This window comes from Crocodylus siamensis, chromosome 10 (assembly GCF_052110815.1).
Source record: "Crocodylus siamensis isolate JL-2025a chromosome 10, ASM5211081v1, whole genome shotgun sequence".
Classification (NCBI taxonomy): domain Eukaryota; kingdom Metazoa; phylum Chordata; order Crocodylia; family Crocodylidae; genus Crocodylus; species Crocodylus siamensis.
Window position 1 is genome coordinate 499,984 of NC_143404.1, and position 23,814 is coordinate 523,797.

At 62.4% G+C, this 23,814-nt stretch overlaps 1 protein-coding gene across 1 annotated transcript in view; it reads right to left on the reverse strand.

The window, feature by feature from the left end:
- The window catches only part of NSD1 (nuclear receptor binding SET domain protein 1), a 45,927-nt gene extending 22,186 nt beyond the window's left edge, over positions 1-23,741 (reverse strand). Inside the window, exons 1-7 of the mRNA XM_090065129.1 lie at positions 23,532-23,741; positions 22,449-22,805; positions 7,287-7,422; positions 5,971-6,143; positions 2,974-5,500; positions 494-615; positions 63-366 (exon numbers count right to left, since the gene is read on the reverse strand). Of these exons, the coding sequence (XP_089921255.1) occupies positions 63-366; positions 494-615; positions 2,974-5,500; positions 5,971-6,143; positions 7,287-7,422; positions 22,449-22,805; positions 23,532-23,585 (3,673 nt within the window). The 5' untranslated portion in view covers positions 23,586-23,741. The remainder of the gene's footprint in view (positions 1-62; positions 367-493; positions 616-2,973; positions 5,501-5,970; positions 6,144-7,286; positions 7,423-22,448; positions 22,806-23,531) is intronic.
- Positions 23,742-23,814: the final 73 nt, after the last annotated feature.

Consider the following 23,814-nt stretch of genomic DNA (forward strand, 5'->3'; position numbering starts at 1 on the left):
AGGCCGGCGGCCCAGAGCCAGACTCCTGCCCCTGCCTGGGCGCTGCGTGGCCTCATGCCTACCTGCCTTCAGGAACCGCTCCTCTGCCTCCGGGGAAGCAGAGATCTCCGACAAATCCGGGGAAGACAGCGTCAGCTCAGGCAGCTCTGCGGGCCCCTCTCCGAGGCGGCTGGCCGGCTCCGCAGGCTCTTCCGAGAGGGGCGGCTCTCGCTCGAGGACCGGAGGAGACTCTTTGGTTGAAGAGGAAGATGGAGTTGAAACGAAAGGGCTGTGCTCTAGCCGCCTGCTCTGAGCGCCACGGCCAGGGCTGCGCGGTGCGGGAAGACCTTCCTCCTCTTGACACTCAGACCTCTCTAGGGCATTCACCTGGCACAGCAACACACACAGATGAAAGCGCGCTCGGCCCGGGCAGCACCATGCACACCGCAGAGGCGAAGCAAGCAGCGCCGGGCTGCTGGGGCAGGGTGCAGCGGCAGCGCCGGATCTTGCCTACCTTCCGCGATGGCTCGTGGCTTTTCCTGGGCTTCTTCTTGGGTGCGAAGATGTGGTCGTACTCCTCGGCATACTCCAGCAGCCGCTGGCTCGGCTTCCTCTGGCGCTTCCGCTCTGAAATGACTGCGAGCAACAGAGAGCGGGGTCAGCCCTTGGGGCTAGGACGAAACCCCCACCCAGGCCTCCCCCCAGGCCTGACAAACAGAAAGGCTCGGGGCCACCTGAGTCCTGGACCTCACTGCAGTCGCTTTGATCCCTGATCTCGACTGCCCGGGGCTGGCAGAAGGGCCCGAACTCCCGGAACGGGGCACCCTAGGAAGCCGCACCCGCATCCCGCGTCCCACGCTCCACGGCCCCTCTGGCACCTGCACCCACAGCCCTGTCAGCGGTGCCTGTGGCCAAGCCTCGCTCCAGCAGCCCCCAGCCTGGCCAGGCAGCCCCGGCTGTCCCACGCGCTGCGGTCCGGGCCGAGAGGGCTGCTCTCCTCGGCGCGGCTCGGGGGCAGCCCAAGTTCCACCGCCAGCTGCTGCAGATGCATCGCTCGGGTTGCAGGGTCGCCTCCCCCCACCCACGCTCTGTTTTCTTCCACGCGGCGCTGTGCCTGGAGGAGCCGGCAGCTCTTGCAAGACTCTGCAGGGAGGTGCCTGCACCAGGCGCCCTGCTTGCATCTGGAGGAGGCTGCCAGCCTCTCTGGACATGGAGCTGCCTTATCAGGGGGTCCCAAGTGCTCCTGGACAGGCTGCCAGGAGGTCACCATGGTGAGGGGGCAGCGTCCTCTCCATGCCAGGAGCCTGATGGAGCAGGAGCCATCTCCAGCCCTACCACTGGGCTACGGGGCAGGGGGCATGGTGCCCACAGCCTGCCATCGGCTTGCAAGTGCCCCTGGCTGCCTCCGGGCTGGGCAGTGCCCTGCACCCTCTGTCCCCTTCTGCCTTTGCTGGCTGAAGGGCTCCTTAAGGTCAACCCAGTGCCTCATGCTGGAAAGCCCTGGGGTCTTGAGAGCAAGGAGAGAATAGCTTCTGTTCTTCACAAGGCTCCAGCATGTGTGTGGGCTTGCATTTGTGTGTGCACATGAACATGCACATACACATGCACATGCATGTAGGAGCTGCCTATCTGTGTATATCTTGGCAGTCGTGTGCCAAGCAGAGGTCTCCCACACAACCCCCGTGCAATGGAGGCGCCTGGACAGGGCGGCCAGGCCTCATGGTGGTATGTTGCTTAAACAAGCATAAACCCAAAGCGCAGGAAGCAATGCTGTCTGCTCATGACAGGTGCACTCTGTGTGGGGCAGCGTGGGGTAACTCCAGGTACAGTGTGGGGCAGCCTGGGGCCCAAGCATTTATGGCCCCTGGTACCTAGGACACAGCAACTGCATCGTGTGACCTTGTTGGGCTCTGCCGAGCCTCGTGGGCACCGGCGACCCAGTCCCTCCTTAGCCAGGCTGCTCGCTCTACAAGGACACCCACATTCAGCCACTTGCAGCAGCTCCTGCCCCAGCCCAACCCAAGACATGTCACTGGCCAGGAACACGTCAAATCTCTCCTCACTGCACATCCTGCTCAGTTGGCTGCAGGGGTGACCGCGGCTGCTGGGTGGTGACATTCAGGGCACTGCGGGTACCTGGGGAACACACAGCGCCAGGCGTTTCCCCACCTGCCAGGCACCGCGGTGACCCGTGGGTCCAACAGCTGCCAGGGCATGTTGCAAAGCCAGCCATGCTTTCCCAGGCGGGCTCCCAGGGAGGGCCAGGAGGGTAGAGTCTGGGCTGGACTTTGGACTAGTTTCTACCTGCAGAGTTGGATGCCTGCTGGGAGCTCAGCCCCTGTCCCATGCACCCTTCTGCCTCTTCTGGGGACACCCCACAACCTGCCCCCACTCCCCCAGGCCTGCTGCCTCCCTGGGCTCCGGGCTCCCCTTACTCAAACTGTCCCTGCACCACTGCTGATGCCCCTCGTCAGTTCATGGCTCTCATGCCTGCAGCATGCAGCAGGCTGGAGGCAGAGGTGGGTCTTCACTTGCTTGGTGAAACACCACCACTCCCCAGCACCCCCCCAACTGCACCAGCCACTAGCAGCCTGCGTGCTATTTGCAGTGGCACCATCACCCACGAAGCTCCCAGGGGCTCCCCCCAGCTTGGCCTGTGCATGGCCCCTGCGTCACCACCTCTCACCTCGCTCCTGCTTGCAGCAGCCAGATGTGGCTCCGCTGAGAGCGCGGTGCCAGAGGCAGGTTATGGACCTGTGCAGGGAAAGGGAGCGGGACAGTGGGACTGGGCAGGAAGCTGGGCCGAGCGGTCACGGCTGCAGGCAGCAGGATAACACGAGGGAACCCCGTGTCCATGCAGGCCATGCCAAACCTGGAGCAGCTCTCAGCAGCATGCTCATCCTGTAGAGCAGAGCCGTGTGAAGCGTGCAGATATGCACATGCGCACACATGCATGAACATACAACCACATGTGTGGAAGCCTCACTCCTTTACCTTGTGCAGGGAACTCAGCCCGGGGCGCAAAGCTGCCCAGATCCGGCTCCGTGTCGGGCTTGTCGCGTGCCGTCAGCCGTGGCATGGCCGAGTCCCGGTGGTTCTGGCAGCCCTGCCCCGCTGTGTCGCTTGGGCTGGGGGCAGGAGGCCTGTGCACCGTGCACTTGCTTCCCTTCAGTGGGAAGGTGCTGGGAGTCCGGCCCTGGATGGCCCGCTGCGAGCTCCCTGGGGCCCGAGGCCGGCGGCCTTGCTTACTGGCTTTCGCACTGCTTTGGTTAAAACGCTGCCAGCGCTTCTTGGGCGCCACGTGGTTGGCACCGCTGGACTCCTCACCCAGGGAGCACTCGCTGTTGGCCTCTGAGTCCAGCTCCGGGCTCTCGCTGTTCTCGGCGGACGTGCAGCTCGGGACGCTCTTCTCCAGCGCCGGCATCCCGCGGAGAGGGTCTGAGCTGTCGGAGGAGGAGCACACCGAGTCCTCGTCGGTGGAGTGCCCCAGCAGCCCCAGGGGCCCTTTCCTTTCCGAGCTGCCCGTGTCCTTGCCCAGGGGACCCGTCCCTGCCCCCAGCACCTCTCTGCGCTTGCGGGACCCGCCGGCAGCTGCATCCCGCGAGAACCGCCCGAGGGCTGGGGCAGGCCTGTCCAGCTTCGCCTCCTTCCTGCTCCCTGCCCGCTTGGGCGGCGGCTTGGGCTTAGCCCCGTGGCGCCTGGCGATGCAGTTGGTGCCGTTGGAGCTGGAGGCCGGAGCACCGCCTGGCTCCCTCTTGCTGGCCCCGAGTCCAGGAAGCTTGGCCACGGTGCTGGACAGGGAGGGCTCGCTCGCACTCGGGCTCTGCCGCGCCACCTCCGGGAGACAATCCCCGTTCCGCTCCACCTTGAAGGGGTGGCCCAGCGCAGGCAGCAGCTTCGGGGCGCTGGCCGCGCCACTCCCGGGGCCATCACCACGACACGGGACCATGTTTTGCGTCGCCATGAGCTGCTGCTCCTTGGTCTTGCTGTCGTGCATGTCCTTCAGCATCATCAGCAGGGTGCTGAACTTGTAGTCCGGCTCGATAGGCAGGCCGTGGCCAGAGGCAGATGTGAAGAGCGAGGGCACAGCGGGCTTTGGGGGCCCACCGCCGCTCGCCTCCTCGCTGAGGGACCGGAAGGACAGCGAGTGCTTCACCACGGCCGCCTCCACCTCGGCCGCCTCCTGGCGCTTCTCGTGCACGTTGTTCAGCAGCCGCTGGCCGTCCGCCTTGCTGCTTTTGCTGAGCGGCTCCCGGGCGGCGCCGGGGAAACCTTTGGTGTTGGCAGTGCCGCGACGCGTGCCACTCTCCTCCCGGGCCGGGCCGGGCTCTGGCGCCACGGCGCGCAGGGCGCTTCTGCCCGACAGCAGCTGGAGGCTGTGAGGCGGTGCAGCCCCCTGGCTGGGCGCCCGGGCAGGAGGGCCAGCACCGAGGGGCGTAGTGTGCTTGTCTGCGGGGGGGAGACTGTCGCGTCGGGCAGGCGCAGGGCACAGGCGGGCAGGGATGGGTGGCTCAGCGTCTGAGGAGGCTTCTTCAACCTCCCCTTCTTCGGGTCCCGACTCGATGCTGCTGGCATGGGAGCTCTGCAGGGGTCGGTGGTCCCGATAGGCCCGTTTCCTGGCTCTCCGGGCACTGCTCTGAGCCAGGCGCACAGCACGGCTCAGGCTCCCACTGGCCCCGACAGGAAAGTCCTCATCCAGCGTCTCGTCACTGATGTGCAGGGCGCCAAAAGCTCTCTCAGGGCTCTGGTCCATGAGGTCCAGGTCGCTATCCCCATTGTCCTCAGAGGAGGAGGAGGAGGAGGAAGAGGAAGAGGAGGATGAGGAGGAGGAGGAGGAGGAGGAGGACGACGAGGTTGGCGAGTCGGAGTCGCTGTCCAGGTCCCTGGCACCAGGCATGGAGTAACGGCTGTGCTGGTGGGAGCCGCGGTAGAAGGTGCCAGGGCTGCCTCCCTCCGTGGAGGGGCTGGAGCGCGAGTCCCGCGGGGCTGCGCTGCTCGGGGCCCCGTACGTGTGCTCCTTCTCGAAGCGCCTGTCCCCAAATGATGCCAGCAGGTGGTTTTCCTTGGTGCCGCTGGAGATCGTCAAGCTGCTTGCGATGCGCCGCAGCTCATGGGACGCGTGCTTCTCCGGCAGGTTCCCCCCCAGCAAGTTCCTGGCCATGCTCCTGGGCGCCTGCCCCCCGAGCCCCCTCTCCGCCGTCTCCATCCGCACTTTGCTCTTTTTTACCCTCGTCCTCTTTCGGCTATCGGAGTTCTTCTTCACTTGTGATTTGGTGCCCGACTTGCCCTTCTCGTTGCCTGCGTACCCGGAGGGAAACACCAGGGAGCCAAAGCAGCCATTGAGCTGCCGGCCCCGCACCGTGCTGGGGCCATTTGTGCATGGTGGCTGCAGCTGTGCCCCCTTCCTGCGGCCCGGCTTGCGGGGGCTCGGGCTGCGCATCCACTCCTCCAGTCCCTGCAGGAGCAGGTCTTCTGCCTGGGAGACACCGACCTTCCACTTGGCCATGAACCGCTGAGGCACCTGTGAGAGGAGACAAAAACACAGGGACCATCAGTGACACGCGGAGGAGGGGGGAGCCTTGCTGAATGCTACCCTGCACACGTGCACGAGGCGCCAGAAATCCCCTCAGTAGCCCGGCTGCAGGCCCGGCCCCTCAGTACCTCAGCCTCCAGGAGTCACAGAAATCACAAGAGTCCCAGGGCCGCGCGGCTGGCAGGGACCCCCCGTCCAGTCCAGGTCCTGCCTGAGGCAGGATCAGCCCTGTCCAGACCAGCCCAGACGAGTCCATCATCTAAGATACCATCAACCCTGGCACAACACAGACATCACACCTGACCCTGCCACAGGGGAAGCAGGGCACCACAGCCACCAGCATCCTGCTTCTACATGAGGTTGTTAACAGACGCTCCAGAGACCCAGGCCAAGGCCGTACCCCCAATGCCGAGAAGGACCCGCCACGCAAGCCCAGAGCACACGGCATGGAGCCCTACCTTGTGCTTGTAGCCTTTTTCTTTTTGCTTCCCTCTCTTCCGCAGAACCGGCAGCTCGTCAAACTGGTGTCTGCCCTCAAAGGGCATGATTGCTTTCCCGGCCACCCAGGCCTTCTCCGAGGGGTCCCCCAGGGCTTCGACATAGTATTCGCGGTACGGTCTCCGGTTGGACACTGCGGAAGGGACCAGAGGGGGTCAGGTCAGCGCCTTGCGTGCAATGGAGCAAAGGTGTGGGGAGCACGGCACGGACAGTGACATCTGCCCATGCAACCAGCACTGGCCTAACTCCCCGTGCTCCTGTGTTACCGCTGTCCCGGGAGAGGGTGCCCCTGCCTCAGTGCTCCAGGCTCCTCGGCTGGCACCGTACACCCAGCAACGGGGACTGCTCCGAAACAGGTGATCTACAGGCCCATGCACCTGCCTCCACCGCAGCAAAGGCTCAAAGCTGGAGGGCAACAGGTTGCCAACTCCCCCCCATGAACACACACACCTGCCTCCCCCTGCCACAGGAACATGTCCAGTGGCCACTTCTGCCTGGACTGCAACTCACTCATGTGACATCGTCTCCCTGGAAGTGAGCCTTGCTGTGCACAGGCTGTGACCCTAGGGAGGGAGCTCTCATCTCCCACCTTTGTTCCCCCTTCCTTGTTCAGCTGGTTACTGCCAGGCACAGCCCATCTACTCCGGATGCAAGGGGATGGGGCACCTCTGCAGGATGTTCCTCCCCACCCCACCCCGTGAGCATGCAGGCGGTGCCGGAGGAGCTGCACAGTTACACAGGGTGCGCACATGCCCGGGGTCACCACATGGCAGGCAGGTCAGAGGGCTCTGGGCAAAGAGGACCCAGAGCGGACACTGGGCCCGTGCACGGACGGGACGGCCACGGGGTCCCAGCCCTGGTCGCGTTCTGCCCAGCAGCGCATGGAGACGCCTTCCAGCTCCAAGGCACCCCCGTGCTTGAGACAGGGGAACAGCTCCAGCCCTGGGCCGGTGGGAAGAGCAGCGTGCAATTCTGCCCAGGTGCAACGAAGCACCAGCCTGAACCTCTTTGGGCTCCTGATCCATCCCCCACCGCACCCCTTTTCCCTGCTGGCGCTGGCTCCCACTGGCTAGGGCTGGGCCACCTCTCTTCACCTCCGCCCTGGTCTCTGCTCGGTGCCACCCAGCACCGTTGCCCATCTCAGGGCAGCAGAGCCCCACGCATCTGGCACATCCATTGAGTTGGGTTGTGGGGCTGCTACAGTGCACCCCTCACCCTCGGAGCAGCAGGGGCGCGGCGCAGCTCACCAGCTGCCCCAGCCATGCAGGGGCGTTACCTTTCATCTTCGAGTGGCAATCCAGTGTCGGGTCAAAGCAGATGGTGCAGGGCCACCAGGGCCGGCGGCTGAACTTGGCCCAGACGAGGTCGTCCATGTCATACTTCACTGGCGTGGGCTTCTTCTTCACACGATGCTTTGGACAGAAACCAGAGCAGGAGTCAGTGGCAGCGGGTCAGGCATGGGGGTCACATCCTGAGGGGTCACCCTGGGTCGTGTTCTCACTAACGTCCCCGTGGGGCTTGCCTGTCCCCCCAGCTGGCACCAGCACAGCCCGCAGTGTCCTAATGTTGGGCACGAGGGCCAAAACATACACCTGCCCACACGCTCATCTCTGCGGCCTCTATGGCTCACCAAACCACGATGCTGAAGCTGCTAGGAACCTACTTGCTACAGGGCAGTTGCTCACATTTACATTATTAGTGAAGACGAATTGACCCGGGGGGTGCAACAGCAGAGATCTGCTGGGCACAGAAACAGTGACAGTAAATCTGAGGCCCCAACACGCTGATGTGCTGAGCTGGGAGCCAGAACTGCACCCACAGCGTCAGCAGAGATATGCACCACGGCGTCCCTTGACCCACCGGTCTGCCTTCGAGGCCACAGCATGATTATAGTAAACACTGGTTACACTAGTTTTTTTTGGGTGGGAGCAGAAGCAGCTGCAGAACAGCAGCGCTGCACCGAACCGCTAGATGTGCCACGAGCCCCAACCCGCAACGTCAGACCAGGGAGACGGGTGATTCCTCCGCTCTGCTCAGCACTGGGGAGGCTTCACCTGGAGATCCAGGTCCAGTTTGGGGCCCTGCACTTCAAGAAATTTGGGATGAGCCCAGTGCAGAGCAACAAAAAATGATTAGGGGCCAGGAAGTAGGACTGAGGAAAGGCTGAAAGAGCCAGGGCTATGTAGAGTGGAGAAGGGAAGGCTGAGGGCAGACTGGGTAAGTCTTCCAACACCTGCAGGGTGATTAGAGGGAGGACAGAGATGGGCTTTACTCTGTGGCTGCAGGGGACAGGACGAGAAGCAATGGCCTCAAGCTGCAGCAGGGGAAACTGAGGCTGGAGAGGAGGAGCTTTCTGGCTGTGAGGGGGGTCCAGCACTGAAACAGGCATGGAAAAGCTGCGGCGTCTCCACCCCTGAAGTTTTCAAGAGCAGGCTGGACAAGTCCCTGACTGGGAGGGTTTAGCCAGGGCTGATCCTGCCTGGACTAGATACGACCTTGTGAGGTCCCCTCCTGCCTGCTGTCCTGTGACCCTGCCACTTTCAATATTTAGACTGGGGATCTTCCCCCTGCCCCCAAAACCTTAGACACAAGTCACTGACAATGCCTGGGAAGCCCTGGGACCAGGGAGGGCCTGCCGGAAAGTACAGCACCACAGCAGCTTCTGGCACAGAGCTCAACGTGCCCTTTGCCGCTGGGCAAAGCCGCCCGCAGCAGTCCCAGCGGGTTGGAGCACACTGCATCAACCCGCAGCCAGGACCAGGTCCTGAACTGGACTGTGGACGGTTTCATATGCTGGAGGGAGCAAGAATGGACTGAGGTGGCTTGGAGCAAGGATCACGTGTCAGTGCGCAGCCCCCAAGTGATTGGCGGTTGGTAGGAGCTCAGCTACGTGGCCCTAGACCTTTTCCGCAACACACGCACACACGTCCACACCCCCTTGGTACAGGAGATGGCTGCAACTTGCTGAGGACCTCACCAGGGCATCAACATTCAGGGAAAAGGCAGAGGCTCTCTGGAAGACAGCACAGCAACAACCTGGTGGCAGCGTGCACACCCGTGCCTAAACCCACCCATCCCATTACCAGGCCCCGCGCAACACAGACAGAGCAGGCATGGCCACGGGGCAGAGCCCTCCCATCTCAACAACTTTCTCCCCTATAAAGGGGCTGCATCGTGCAGTGGGACAAGGGCTGCATGTGGCTAGCGATGCCCATCCCAGCATCCTGCCATGCCGCTGCTTGCCCCGCTCCCCTCACAAAGAGCCAGTGCCGAGAAGCCCACTGCAAGCAGCCCTGGCTGGGAAGGCACTGTCCTGCCCCAGGCAGGCGCTGGCGGGAAGGCGAGTCCTCCAGCGCACGTGCCCCCATGCACCAATCTCCTGCCCCTGGTTAAGGCTGATAGGTAGCAGCTTCCCCCAGATGCCCTGCTGGGATCCCTGCTTCCTGCCCAGCATCGCTGCCTGTCCCGTGGCAACCACGGCTGCCTCCCACAAGCGAGGGGAAGGGAAGGGATCTCTGGGCAGGTAGCCAGGATCTCAGCAGGCACCATGAGGCTGGGAGAAGGGGCAACAGAGCCAGAGCAAGGACAGGCACCGGCCCCTGCGGGCACCATCATCTGGTGCAGAAGGATGGGCACGCAGTCCCTCAAAGCCATTCTGAACCTGCTGGCAGGCACCTGTGCCCCAGCCCCTCCAGCAGCCCCACATAAGGGGACGTGGGCTGCCTGCGCAGCAGCCCCTGCACCCTGGGGATTCGTCCCCCCCAGATGGCTGCTGGCGAGTGGCCGTGTGGGGACCAGGCAGTGCTGTGGGGAGGCAGGAAGCAGTGCAGGGGAAGGGCAGGGGGATACGGGAGAGCAGGGGGAGGGGAAAAGGAAACCAGAGACAGTGATGCAGGGGAGGCTGCCGGCCCAGCCACCGCAGCGCAGGCGTGGAACGAAGCCAGGGCAGGAAGGGAGATAAAGAGCCTGAGACACACAAGGCCCACAGACACCAGGCGCCGCGGAGGACTGAGGCAGGACCGCCCGGCCGAGCACGTGAACGGCACGTAACGGCGTGCTGCACCCGGCCATGGGGGCTGGGTCAAGGAACATCTGCCAGGCCTGCGCACAAGCGAATGCTGATGCCAGGAGGAGGCCCTGCCAGCTCGGGCAGGAGACGTCCCTTTGCAGCACTCGGGGGCCCATGCCAGGCCACAGGGGCTGTGGGAACTGAGCAGCGGGGCCTGGCACCACCTGCACTTCAAGCGCAGGGATCACTGGCTTCACCAGGCAAGGGCGGCTGCCACAGAGCACGTACGTGCCAGGCAGCTGCTGACAGCAGGTGTCTCCCGTGGCCAGCTGCAGGGAAGGAAAGCCATTGCTTGCAGGGGTTCAGCTAGAGGGCCCTGGTGTAGACAAGGCCCCAAGGGGCCCCAGGAAGGCTGAGCTAAGCTTGCCAGGAAGTGACCGCAGTCACTGTCCTGCCACCCAGGGCAGGGCTCAGCACCTGTGCGACCGTGGGCAGACCTGGCTGCCCGGTCCCTGCCTCTGGAGAGCCGTGGCCAACTTCCTCCCACTTCCCTGTCAGACCCGAGTCCAGACACCTCCACCCACAGCGCGCAGCAGGCCCTTGCTGCCGCAGCCACGTCTAGGCAGGAGGCCCAGGCCTGGACCACAAGACGTGGTCTGCACAGGCTGGGCCTTGCTCCTTAGGGCTGCAGCAGGGGCTGTTTGTGCCTCTCCTGTGCCCACGCTGAACACAGCGGAGCCACTTGGCGCTGGTCGTGGGAGCAGAGGCCACCTCCCAGAGGCGGCAGGGCAGCACCAGCCACACCAGGGCTGGGACTGCGGTGGGGGATCAAGGGATGCAAGCAGGTCATGATCACCAGTGCAGAAGCAGAAAACTGAGCTGTAGCTGCCCCTGCCTGTGATCCCTGCACATAGGCTCCAGCCCCAGGGCTGCCCTGAGGGAGCCTCCCCGCGTTCCCGGGTGCTGGGCTGCGAGGGGAGTCAGAGGAGGGAGAGGCCGGCAGCTGTTTGCTTGCTGGGGCGGGGAGGTGAGATTAGACCAACCCGGGGCAGAGTCAAGAACGGGGACACGAGCCGAAGTTGCAGCCACCACAACTGTGTCTAGCTACAGACACGTCCAGTCCAGCAGCTCTCAACTCTGGCAGACTCAGGGCCATGTTGGAAATGCCACCTCTTAGCACCGGCTCGTTGCTTGACCACTGGAAAATAACAGAGTGGTTCTTCTGAGGCAAAGGCTCAGAAAGCCCTGTCAGGGCAGGGGGCTCGGGACGCTCCAGATTCCTGTTGGAAATCTCAGGGTTTGTCCCGGCCTTGGGGCTGAGAAGCGCAGGCAGCAGGAACTGCAGGACACAACCCAGCCTGGAGGGAGCTAGCACGAGGGCCTGCCAGCACACAGATCACACGAACACCCGCCCTGCTCTGCTGGATCAGGCCCTGGGCAGCAACCACATGGGCTGGGCCCACCCAACCCACAGAGACTGGAGGACCACGACTGGACACCCTCATCCTGCCTTTGCGCTCGATCGAGCCCACAAGCTTCCTTATCGCTGGCCAGCACCAGCCTGGATTGGGCCCTGCAGTTTCAACCTTGCCCAAGCTGCCCCCTGGAGGAACGGAGCTGGGTGCTCCTGAGCGTGGCAGGATCAGGCCTTGCTCATGTGCTGGTCTGGAGCTCTAGTGACCCCCTTAAACCCAGCATGTGCTTGCACTGCCCCCCCTGCCCAAACACAGCCCAGGGCTTGCCCCACTCTGGGAGCCCAGGACCCTGCCCTGGGTCTTTGTTCAGGTTTGCAGAGACCGTGGTGGCAGAAAGCAAACATCACTGATTTCCATCCATGTCTGCAAAGGTCCAACGTCTCTGAGCCAACTGCGATGATCATAAAAGGAGCGTTAAACATTCACCAGTTCACTCAGTTCCAACACAGGGAAGCGTGAGGTGGGACCGTAAATGCCAGTCCTGCTTGCCTTGCTTTGGGGGCAGGAGACCGCCCTGGGCGTGAGCACACAAGCCCAGTTCCTAGTGCCGGGGAGGCACATGTTTCTGTTCACAGCTGCTGGGGGAACATGAGGTTTTCCAGCTCCTGACTGAAAGCATGACTGTGCAGCCTTAGTGTGGGATTCATACAGGTTTGCTTGAAAGGCCGCGTGTCCTCATTAACATCCAAGGCTAATGGGAAGGCTGGAGAGGGGCAGGTCCATTGGCCAAGTCCCCCTGGTTCTCTGCTCGTGACACCGAGTGCAGACATGGGTCCGACACAGACGCCGGCATCCTGCACAGCTGCACGGCAGGGGGACCACATGGATCAGCCACTTTATTGATGGGGTCCGAGTCTCCGCACCTTATCATCATAGGAACCAGGCAGAAGCCAGGGTGGTTGGCACCTTAGAGACTAACTAGTTTAGAGGTAGTGGCTCTCATAGGCAACAGCCAACATTCAGATGTGGAGATGAAGATTGTCGCCTGCGAGAGCCCATGCTTCTCTGAGCTGCTCCTGCCCAGCCGTCCACCTGACTTCAGGCCAAGACAGCTCTGTGCTCATTGACCAGAACGTACAGGTGGGCAATGACTGCATGACCGGGGGGGGGCTCAGCCCGATGGCCCCCAGGAGCCCGCAGCACAAATTAGCACAGGTATTAGCAGCCTCGGCAGCAGAGGCACGACTTGAGCACGCAGGGAGGTTCTGGCCCAGGCAGGAGCGAGACCACGGCCCAGGGTCAGCATGAGAGCACCACGCTTTGATCAGCTGCAGAGGAGCTACAGATAAACGAGATGCCCGTCTCCTGAGCTGGCTCCTTCATAACAGCACTGAAAACAAGGGGAATTGCACCTACCACGTCTTGCACCAGTGATCTTCAACCAGGTGCCACAGTGCCCTGGGATGCCTTGAGATCCTTTCAAAGGTGACGCTGGTAATCAGTTAGCACCTTTAGGTGCGCAAACATGATTCACAAGGTGAACTGAGGGATTTCAAACAGGAACCCACAGCCATGCTCTTTCCAAGTTCTCTGCAGCAGAAAAACTGCTCGATTATTTTTCTGTAGGCAATAAAAGAGCGACCAGGAAGAGCTGGTGTTTTCCCAAGAGGTAGCACAAGTCTGTCTAGGGTGCCACAAGTAAAAGGTTTCTACATAGCTCTTGCAGGAATGGACAGATGTCTTGCAAGATCTTCAATATTAGAGAACTAGGGAAACTTGGCCAATGGGTCTGGCCCTCTCTAGTCTCCCCACTAGTCCCAGATGTTTGGGAGAACACGCAGCCTTCCAAGCAAACTCCACATGAATCCCATGCTGAGGCCACACAATCAGGTGTGCCATCAAGAACGAGAAAACCTCACATTCACCCAGCAGCATTCCCTTGGTGGTACTGCAGCTCTGGCCTGTGGAGCAGGCATCTTGTGAACAGAACTACATTGAACTGACTTCGTTACCCAGAAAAGGCGACTCAGGAACAGAAGTAGCTCGTACGTGCAATGCAACCTCAGTTCACACGTGCAATGCAATCTCGCTGACGGCAGTTGGCAACTTTGCTCCAATTGTGCAGCTGCAAAGCCAGGTCAGCCTTGCATTTTGTGCTGAACTCCCTGGGATTCTCAGAAGCAGCAGAAACCCAGGGGGGCTCACAAGCTTCCAACAGAGCTGCTCTTGCAGCACTGCCAGGCAAGCAGGCAAGGCGAACTGCAGCCCAGCACTGCCATGCACAGAGCTCATGGCTGCTGGGAGCCAGCTAGCGCATGCAAGCAGCATCCGTGTCCTAAACCCAACCCTCTGCCCAAATGAGCAGGGCAACGAGGCTGTGCCCATGCCAAGCTGCCAGCGGCACCAGAGCTGCCAAGCATGCCCAGGGCACGGCTGGGAGTTCTGCATGTTCCACATTTTCTTTTGTAACATGTTAATAAACCAGAGCTCCTGGCCCTCCTGGTTGCCAAGGAAACCTCCTAACCATACACGAGGCAGGTGCCCCTGCTCCTCCTCACGGCGATCAGAGGGCGGAAGAGAGATCAACACGAATATGCCTGTGTCACTGCTGCTATCCCAGAGTCCGTGGGCAGCTTCCCACTACCCAGAGCCTGGCAACACCCAGCGGCTGCTTGGGGGACCAGGTGGCATGGGGGTAGGCGTCCAAGTCATCCGCGGAGAGCCAAGCACCTGCACTGGCCTGACGGCTCCGCAGGGGTAAGTTACAGGGGTCACCCTTGCCCCCGGCAGACACAGAAGAGAGAGGAGTTTCCTCATCCTTTCCAACCCTCAGAGAGGGACATACCACTGCAGGTGCCAGAAACCAATAAGCCAGGCTGGTGGGAAGCTGGAAGGGACCAGAAGCAGCCACCGACACTGTCCTGAGGACAGCCCAGCTGCAGGGTCCCCAGGGCAGTCCTGGGCATCAGCTCGTTACAGCACTTTTAACCCGACTCAGACCCTGTGCTGTGGGGAGCCCCAGCACCAGCCAGACAGCTCAGCCCCAAGCCGGGGCTCCCGGAAGATGTGAGCAGCTCTGCTGCACTCACGGCAAAGCCACTGCTTTAAAAACAAACCTTTTTAAAAACCCAACTTCTACCAAAATCCCACAAGGGGGATCATGTCCTGTCTCTAATGGAGCTCAGAAGTGTCCAGCATCACCGTCCTACTGCAGCACCCGACGGCCCGAGCACCCTGGCAGAATTAGCAGATGCAGCTCAGCAGCAGGGGCCGCATTGAGACGCTCGACCCGCCCAGACCCTGGAAGGACGGCACCACCATGGGCAGGTCCCTGCAACCTCAGTGGTGACCAGCTCCCAGCAGCGCTCACTTCATCTTCAGCACCTACCAGAGGCGCCCGCACCACATCCATCAGTAGCACAGAGCCATGAGGGCAATGCCATCACAGGCTGCAACCAGCAGGTCTGTCTGCCATCCGTCTCATCCTTCAGGAGTTACCACTGTGGTCACCATTGTGGCTCTGAGGTGGCTGAGGCATGCAGTGCCGCCTGGCCTGTGCTAGAGACCAACTCAAATGGTTGGTGGCTGGCATTGTCATCACTTGCGAGTCATTGAGGATGAAAGCAGAAAGGTTTCCCTTTACTTATGCATTGCTCTGCTTTCCGGGATTTGGGGCGCATCTCCCCACAGCCAAAAGAGAGATAAAACCAAGCTCACACGTCAGCTGAGTCCTTCAGCAACGCTGGCGGCCCACGGCTCTAGGGCGGGGAGGCCGGATGCTGCAGGGCTGCTGCTGGCCAGGCCGAGGTGTGATGGCCTCTTGCAGGCCGGTTCCCAAGGGCAGGGATGCTGGGGCACCCCCCGCACTCAGTGGTGCAACTCGCCAGCTGACGGCAGCATCTTTTGGGAATGGGATGCAGCCCAGAGCCCCTGCCTCCCTCGGCCGCCTGAGCCTGCTGCCCACAGCATCAACCCTCTGCCCTATCCCCAACCCTAAACCTCATGCTGCTGCAACATGTGAGTGGCAGGAACAGGGCGCTACCCCCGTGGGAGCCCCCACTGACACACAGCACCCTGCCATACCAGCAGCTGTACTGCATCCATAGATGCTTCTCAAGCAAATCCCGGGACGTCATTCTCCCCTTGTACTCGGCCTTGGTGAGGCCGCAGCTGGAGTACCGCGTCCAGTTTTGGGCTCCACAATTCAAAAAGGATGTGGAGAAGCTTGAGAGGGTGCAGAGAAGAGCCACGCGCATGATCGGAGGTCAGGAAAACAGATCTTACGACGACAGGCTGAGAGCCATGGGGCTCTTTAGCCTGGAAAAGCGCAGGCTCAGGGGTGATCTGATGGCCACCTATACGTTTATCAGGGGTGACCACCAGGATCTGGGGGAACGTTTGTTCTCCAGAGCACCCCAAGGGATGACAAGGTCGAACAATCATAAACTCCTGCAAGACCGTTTCAGGCTGGACATAAGGAAGAATTTCTCTACCATCCGAGCCCCCAAGGTCTGGAACAGCCTGCCACCGGAGGTGGTTCAAGCACTTACACTGAACACCTTCAAGAGTAAATTGGATGCTTATCTTGCTGGGATCCTATGACCCCAGCTGACTTCCTGCCCTTTGAGCAGAGGGCTGGACTTGATGATCTCCCGAGGTCCCTTCCAGCCCTGATGTTGCCTACCACACTGCTGCCCACTGTCCCCCTCTCCTGGGAACACAGCCCCCGGCACTTGCACAGGCTGGGTCCATGCCTGTCACTGCCACGCGTGCAGTGGAGTCCATGCACCCACTCCAGCTCAAGCAGCAGCAGTGCCCTTAGGCCTGGGGCGCAGGGCCCAGTCCCTGGGAAAGGCCTGGCCAGGGCATTGCTACACAGCCTGCTGCTGGGAGCCTGTCACATGCAGGAGCATGCATCAGCTGAAGGCCCTGAGGGGCTGGCAGGACCACGCCTGGGCCTTCCAGGTGGGAAAGCACAAGCTCTACCTGGGCTGACAGGCACAACTGCATCGAGAGCAGCCCCACCGCTCACGCCTGCGCCCGCCCTTGGAAGAGGGGCAGAAACTGGCACATCTGAGACGCAACTGTCATCCCCGACAGTGCCAGGATCACACCCGGACGTCCTCACACCTGGTGCCAGCACATCCACCTCAGCGGCAACACTGTATCCATGTCAACATCCGCCCAGGGAACTTTTAAACCTCAAGTAGCCACTTCAGGAGACCATGTTGCAACTTTTATCTCCAGCCCTGGCAGGGAGCTCCGGCGAGGGAGCACACCTGACTGCGCCCAGGCCCGCGGCAGCCGCATGGCTGGGACTCGGCTCCTTGGCAGGCGTGGAAGTCGTCACAGACAGACTGTAACAGAGCACGGGAGCAGCCAAACATGCAGGTTGGGATGGGACAATGGCCTAAGCGAGACCTCTGCAGGTCCCTTCCAGCCCAGCTTCTGAACCACAACAGGGCCTCGCTCTCAGACCTCCTCTACCAGCTTACATGAAAACCCTGGCATGCCCTTGCCCTATCGGCACGCGTGCCCATAGCCATGCATACCTGAACTCCCGGCTCCCAGAGCCAGACGGCACCGTGCAGCACAGGCAGGACCTACCCTGTCCCTTCCCCAGCTGAAGGGACACCACTGCACCATGGAATCCAGCCTTTTTTAAAAGATTAAAAATAGCCCCAGATATGTCTCCTTAGCCCGCGTCAGTCTCTGTGGTTTCACAATGAGGTGTTTCTCTGCTGCCATTGCTCCCCTCCCCCAGACACACACCCAGTGCCTGCATTCAAGACCTGGGCAAACAGGGAGCAGAGGAAAGGGCTGCACACAATGGAGCAGAGCATTTACAGCGACGCTTCCATAGGCAGGAGGTGCAGAGAAACTGCTGCTCCTGGTCTCTCAGCGACAGCCACCTTCGCTGCGACTCCCAGCTATGCGGAAGTGTGGTCCCTACACTGGCTGTCCCTTTAAGACCACAAACTGTTTACACTGGGTTTAAGACGATGCCACATGGATCTGTCTTGTGCCTGCTTGTTAGTTCCTCAAATTCAGAGCTCCTTAACAGTGAAACAAACGAAAAGGCCGTATCTCCACTGACCCTGCCAACTTCAGCGCACCTTGGGCTATAGTTTGCTTCACTGGTACTTGAAAGAACTTCCAATTTCTATGGAAGAAGTAAGAAAAACAAGTCATCTCAGAACTCCTGCTCACAAGCAACTGTCTCACAAGAAAACCACAAGTCCTAATTCTACCCCTGGAAATGGTCTGCAACATGCTTCAAAGGCAGCTCTTGTGCTGCAGCAGGAAGTTACCAAACTCATGCAACTTTTTGGGACAAAACAGTTGGGTTTCGCACCGTCTTCAGGAGCTGTTCCATCATCAGACTGAAACTCTGATCTTTCATGGGCATTAGTGAGGAAAGGACTGGAAGGGCTGCTCTCGGGAACCTGCCATTTGTTATAAAGAAGCTGAAAGTTCTGGGAGACAGAAGAGTCCTCAAGCAGCTAAACAGAGACAGGCGGGCAGCACCGGGGGAGGCTGCGTGTCAGCCCAAAAGGCTGTGGCCTACCACTGTTTTTTTCTTTATAGGGAAACATAAGCTCTGCTCAGCTCCCCTGTATTTAATATAACTGTTTAGCTCAGGGGTGGGCAAAATGCGGCCCGGGGGCTGGACGTAGCCTGCCATTCTATCCGGCCTGCGGGGCCCTTAAAAAGTTTAGAAAATGAATATTAATCTGCCCTGGGCTGCCTGTCATGCGGCCCTTGATGGCTTGTCAAAACTCAGTAAGTGGCCCTCTGCCCAAAATAATTGCCTGCCCTTGGTTTAGCTGTGTCCTCAGTTTCAATGGAAGTCTCTCTAACATCACCAATATGTGGTTAACTGACAAACTGCAAAGAAAAGAAAAGGTTAGGACATGGGACGAGCATGGTTCCTCTCCCTCAACATTGAGCCAGCATGACAAACGGCAAACGGAAATCACTGCAGACGCTTTGCCATGACCTTCAACTCCAAATCCTGGTTGCGAGGCAGAGCCAGGCCTCGCTCTCGGGATCAGGACCCATTGCTCTACCCACTGGCAAGGACCCACTGGAGGTCTGGGTACGCACAACTGCAGCTTCAGATGTTCGTGAGGCCTTGTGACGAGCAGTGCTGTGGTCATACAGGTGCTGCGTGCTGCACAACGGGTAGCCCAAGGATGCACCTTGCTAAGGAAACCCTGTTGTTTACAGCCAAAATGCAGAGGCAAATACACAGCTCCCACCTCCTCTTCTGGTCACCGCAGGTAATGGGGGAACAAACAGAGCGCCTGAGATTGCAGATGTGGGCAGGACCCCAGAGATCTCTATGCCTTGGAACAGCTACTCAGACAGCTGCAGACCCCAAACACAGGCAGCCCCTACCCAAGGCCAGCATCCAACCCAGTGCAGTGGGCTCCGAGCACCTGAGAAGCTTCCCTGCACCTTCCTTCAGAAGCCCCCTTGCATGCTGCCCTGCCACACCTCCACGGCAGCCACAGGCACGAAGCAGCCTGCCCGAGGTCCCGTGGGTTGTTTCTGATGGAGCAGGGACACCGTCCAGCACTCCCAGGCCCAGCTGAGACTCCAGCCACCAGCCCTGGCACTCGAAGCCTTTGGGACAGCAGGTCAATTCCGATCTTGAAAAAGGTACACGCTTTAAGAGGGCTGGGCACAGCCGTGCGGATCGGCAATGCCTGCCTCTGCAGCTCCCCGGCACCAAACCGGTGTTTGCAGCGATCTCCAAACAGGGCTCCTAGGCTTGGACGTGCCTCCGGGGTCATCCCTCAGCCTTCCTCGGAGAGGCAGAAGTCACTGCTCCTGAACCAGCCCGGACAGACGTGGATCCAGATGCTTCTCAAATGCCCCCCGGCAAAGGAGACTCTATCGCTTCCCCAGGCAGCTTGCCTCATTGCCTTGCTGCTCTGGCAGGTCTTCCTGGGGTTCAGTCCAAGTCTGCCTTGCTGCAGTTTCAAGCCCTCACCTGTGCGGCAATGTTCTCCCCTCTTCTTGATGGCAGCCTTTCAGCGACTGAGAGCTGCTATCCGTCCCCTCCCCAGGCAAGGTCTCCAAACAGAACCAATTTCAGCACTGAAGAGAGGTCTTTGAATGATAAAACATCCCTACAGCCTCCCATAGCCCTGGGGCATGCAGATGGCCTCTCTCCTCCAGGCACAGACAGAGAGCGCATCACCTGCTTTCCCTCTAGAAAAGATCCCAACCTTGGGAATTTGCGTTCCTTGAATATACATTAAAAAGTACTCGAGCATTTCCCGTCTACCTCAGGATCTCCTGTTACCCAGACCAGTTTGGACTCAAGTCAATGGGGAACCTTAATGGTTGAAGCTACACGGGGTGGGGGGGGTGCCATTGAAGATCCTTCTGGAAATCGTCATCCTTGCAACAGACTGCAAAGAGCCAAGGAGCAACACAGGGAGGTCGGAGAAGCCGAGCTGCTGCCTACCAGGACTCAGCAGCTGCAGCTCCTACCGCGAAGCTGCCTGACACTCGCCGGGACAGACAGGCACGTTCCTGGAAGTGCTCGCAGGCCCCGCGGGCTGCCCCTGCACCCCAAGGCTGAGGTTGGTTTCCACAATAGCCCTTCAGACATGGCAACTGCATGTCCACACTTCCCGCTGGCCCGCGGGCTCTAGGCAGCGCAGAACCTGGCCGCCCTCTGCTCACGCTGCACGTGCTCCCGGCCCAGCATGGCACGGAGGTCAAAAACCCTGGGACCCAGGGCCTCCCGGTGCCTTAGCATCTCGTCAGAAAACCAGGACTGCACCAGGCTCCCTCAGGGGACAGGGCAGAAGAAAGGGCGAGATGTGGAACAGCTGCCTCGTTCCCTAGGCGCGCAGCACCCTGCAGCCAGAGCCAGGCACAGTCCTGCGGGAAGGACTAGCCTACGCCCGGGTCGTTACCAAGTGCCAGGCGCATGGCAGACGTGCTCTGACACTGAGCTGCTGACCTGAAACCCAGCACCTCCCGCCTCCCCGGCGCTGGGCTCCAGCACGCAGACAGCTCCAATCGGCCAGGCTCATTCACCGGCAACACAATTAAAGTCAGCAAAACACTGGAGCAAGGAGTAAACTAGCACAACCACCAAAACCGCATCATCCAAACACGCGCTAAGGAGGGCCGTTTTATGGGCACTGGCCACCTGGCAGTGCATGCCGGCACCGCCGGCCCTGGCTGCACCTTCCCCTGCCAAGGCCAGAACCGTAAGGAGCTAAGGATGGGCGTCCTTCACAACAGTAAAAACACAGCAGAGGAGCTCGCACGGCCCAGTCATCTGGACCTGGAATGATCAGCCGCAGTCCACCACCAACACGGACCGAGGGGAAACCGCCACTGCAGCCAGCAGTAGCCGCCACCCCGACCCCACCACCCAGACGCAGCTGCTACCGCTTGGTGCTCTGTGGGTCAAGGGAGACCTGCTGCTGGAGCTCCCCTCAGCCTAGCATTTAAAAACACCAGCCTGGGACACAGGCATGACCCTGCTCAGCATGACCTGAGCACCCTCTTCTCCGGGAGATGCAGAGATCAGAGGGCAATTAACACATCCGGGCAAACTGCATGGGCTTTGCATCCCACCTCAATGGAGGCACTTTGCATGCACTGTCCCTCTCCCCACCCCAGCCTAATCCCTTCCAGCTGATCCTGCAGAGTGGCAGGGCCAGGAGGGAAGCCAGCCCCTGAGAGCACAGCCCGAGGCCCCTTTGGGCAGGCACAGGGCCTTTTGCTCAGGGGCAGACAGGAGTTACCTGCGCCCACCCGGCCAGGCCCCAGGACCTTGCTTTCAAGAGCTGCCCAACTATGAAGAGCTGCTCTAAAAATAGCACGGCAGAGTTCCTGTTTCTTATTTGGTGTTGCTGAAACCTCTAAAAAAATGGCCCAAACTAAGCACAAAGGTCACAGGGGCTGGGGGACAGGTGGGGGCTGGGTGCCAATGCCCCACACAGGACTTGGGGCCGGCCAGCCAGCTTGGCTCTTTTGACCAACTGCATCACCACCGGGGCTAGACGCGCTGCAGCGAGCGGCTCTGCGAGGAAAACCTGCTTTGGCCCCCCAAACTCGGGGGGAACGGGGGAGCTTGGTCGAAGCCAGCCAGGCAGCGGATTGCCGCTGTGACCGGGGGCGGGGGGTGCCCGTGGACCAGAGGAGATTCCCCTGTATCAATCCTGCCAGGTGCTGCCGTAGGGCAGGCGGGGACAGCTCCGCGACGGGCGGCAGGAGGCCGGGCTGGAGCCTCGGAGCCGCCGGCCCACGAGCACTGGACTCCTGCAGCCCCCGTGACGTCAGCACACGGCCAAAGTGCTTCCGTGCCAAGGGCTGTTGTGAAAGCACCTCCACAGGCTTCTGTTTACAAAGCCCGGCCCTCCCACCGCGGCATCACCGAGCACATGTCGCTGCTGCAAGGTACCCGCTTGGCTTTCAAAACAAAGAAAGTTGAAGTAAATATCCAAGAGATGCGGAGCAGCAGCCCGCTCTCCCCCGCGTCCTGCCTCCTCTGGCCTCGCCTGCCTGGAAAGCATCCCCGGGCCAGCGCGGGGCCTAAGATGGCACCACCGCCCATGCACCACGGCCGCCTGCCAAGGTCACCCTCTGCACGGGGGCGCGGATGCGACTGCTCCCACCTCCGGAGAAGGCCACACAGAAATGGTGGCGGGCCCACAGAGAGGCCTCGTCCGCCCAGCACACGCCTGAACAGGAGCCGCTCGCACGAGGCCGCGCCACCCGGGTGGGGTGAAAAAAGAATTAAGTAAAAAAACCCCAGAGGTCGGTGATGTCACAGCCATTAATTTCTGCAGCACGAGCGCCAGGGGAGGCCGGAGCCAGGCCCTGAGAGACCTCGGAGCCGCTGGAAGAAACCCCTGGCCCGGGCGGCTGCGAGGCTGCGCCCTCCTGACAGCCGGCCCCGAGGGGGAAGTGGAGCCTGCGGCCCCGCGCTGCTGCCCCCGGGCAGGATCGGGCCCGCCCGCGCCCCGGCCCCGCTTACGGGCTCCAGCGCCGGCAGGTCCGGGGGCCCCGCGCTCGCCTCCGAGTCGTCCAGCTCCGAGCCCGACCACGGCTCCGCGGGGCCCGGCTCCATGCCCGGCGTGGCGGCGTCCGGGCCGCGGGCCGGGCGCGGCGGGTCGGCGGCGGGCGGCGGGGAGCCGGGCTCGGCGCTGATCATGGAGGCCAGGTCCTGCAGCCGGCGCAGCGGGATGTAGCAGGACGACGGGTCCGGGCCATACGGGCTGCGCCGGCCGTCGGGGCCCGGCAGCGGCAGCGCGCTGCCGAACGGCACCAGGCAGCTGCGGCGGCTCACCTCGCAGGCCTGGTCCATGCCGGGCGGGCGGGCCCGCGCCTCCCCCTGCGAGACAGCGAGCAGCACAATGGGTCACCGCGCCGGGCCCCCGCGCCAAGATGGCAGCCGCGCCGCCCGCCCCGCGGAGCCGCCTCCTCCCCCGCGCCGGCCCGGCCCGGCCCGGCTCGGCCCGGCCCGGCCCGGCCCCGGGGGGCAGCGCCGCGCCCGCCCGCCCCGCGCCCGGCAGCGCCGCCCCCCGGCCCGGCCCGGCCCGGCCCGCACAATAGCGCAGGCCCGGCCGCACGGCTCGGCTCAGCTCGGCTCGGCGCGGGGAGGGGCGACGGGGCGGCCGGGCCCAGCCCGGCCCGCCCCGCCGCTAGGCCCGAGGCGGCTCCGCGGGGGGACGCGGGAGGCGCGCGGCCCCGGCCCCACCTGCTCCGCGCCCCGGGCCCGCGCGCACATGGCTGCCGCGCCCCGGCCCGGCCCGGCCTCACCTGCGGCCCGCGCCCCCTCCCCGCGCCGCCGCGCTCCCGCACAAAATGGAGGCGGCGGCGGCGGCGGGCCGGGCGCTCCCAGCCGGGCACCAGTGGGCAGCGGGGAGCCGGCCCCTCCCTCTGCCCGGCCGGGGGCGGCGAGCGCCCCCGCTCCCGGCCCGGCCCGGCCCGCGGCTCCCACCTGCTCCCGCAGCGGCCGCGGGCACGACGCGGAGGCGAGGCCGGGCCGCAGCCAGCGCCCCCCCGCCGGGCCCAGCCGCCCCCCGCGCCCGCGGCCTCCCCCGCGCCGCGCCGCTACCTCCGCCTCCGTGCGCGGGGCTGGCCCGGCTCCGCGGCGCGGCGCGGGCTCCATCGCGGGCGGGGCGGCCGCTGCCGGGACCCCCGGCCGCGCGGGACAGCCCCGGCCCGCTCCGCTCCGGGCCCGCAGCCCCGGCCCGGGCGCGCGGCGGGGTGGCGAGGGGCCCCGCGCGCTGCTCCGGTGCCGCCCCCGGCCCAGCAGGGCCCTGGCTCCCCCCGGCCCGATTGCGGCCCCCGGGCTCGGCGCCGCCTGCTCCCCCCCGTGGAGCCCGCGGGCAGCGCAG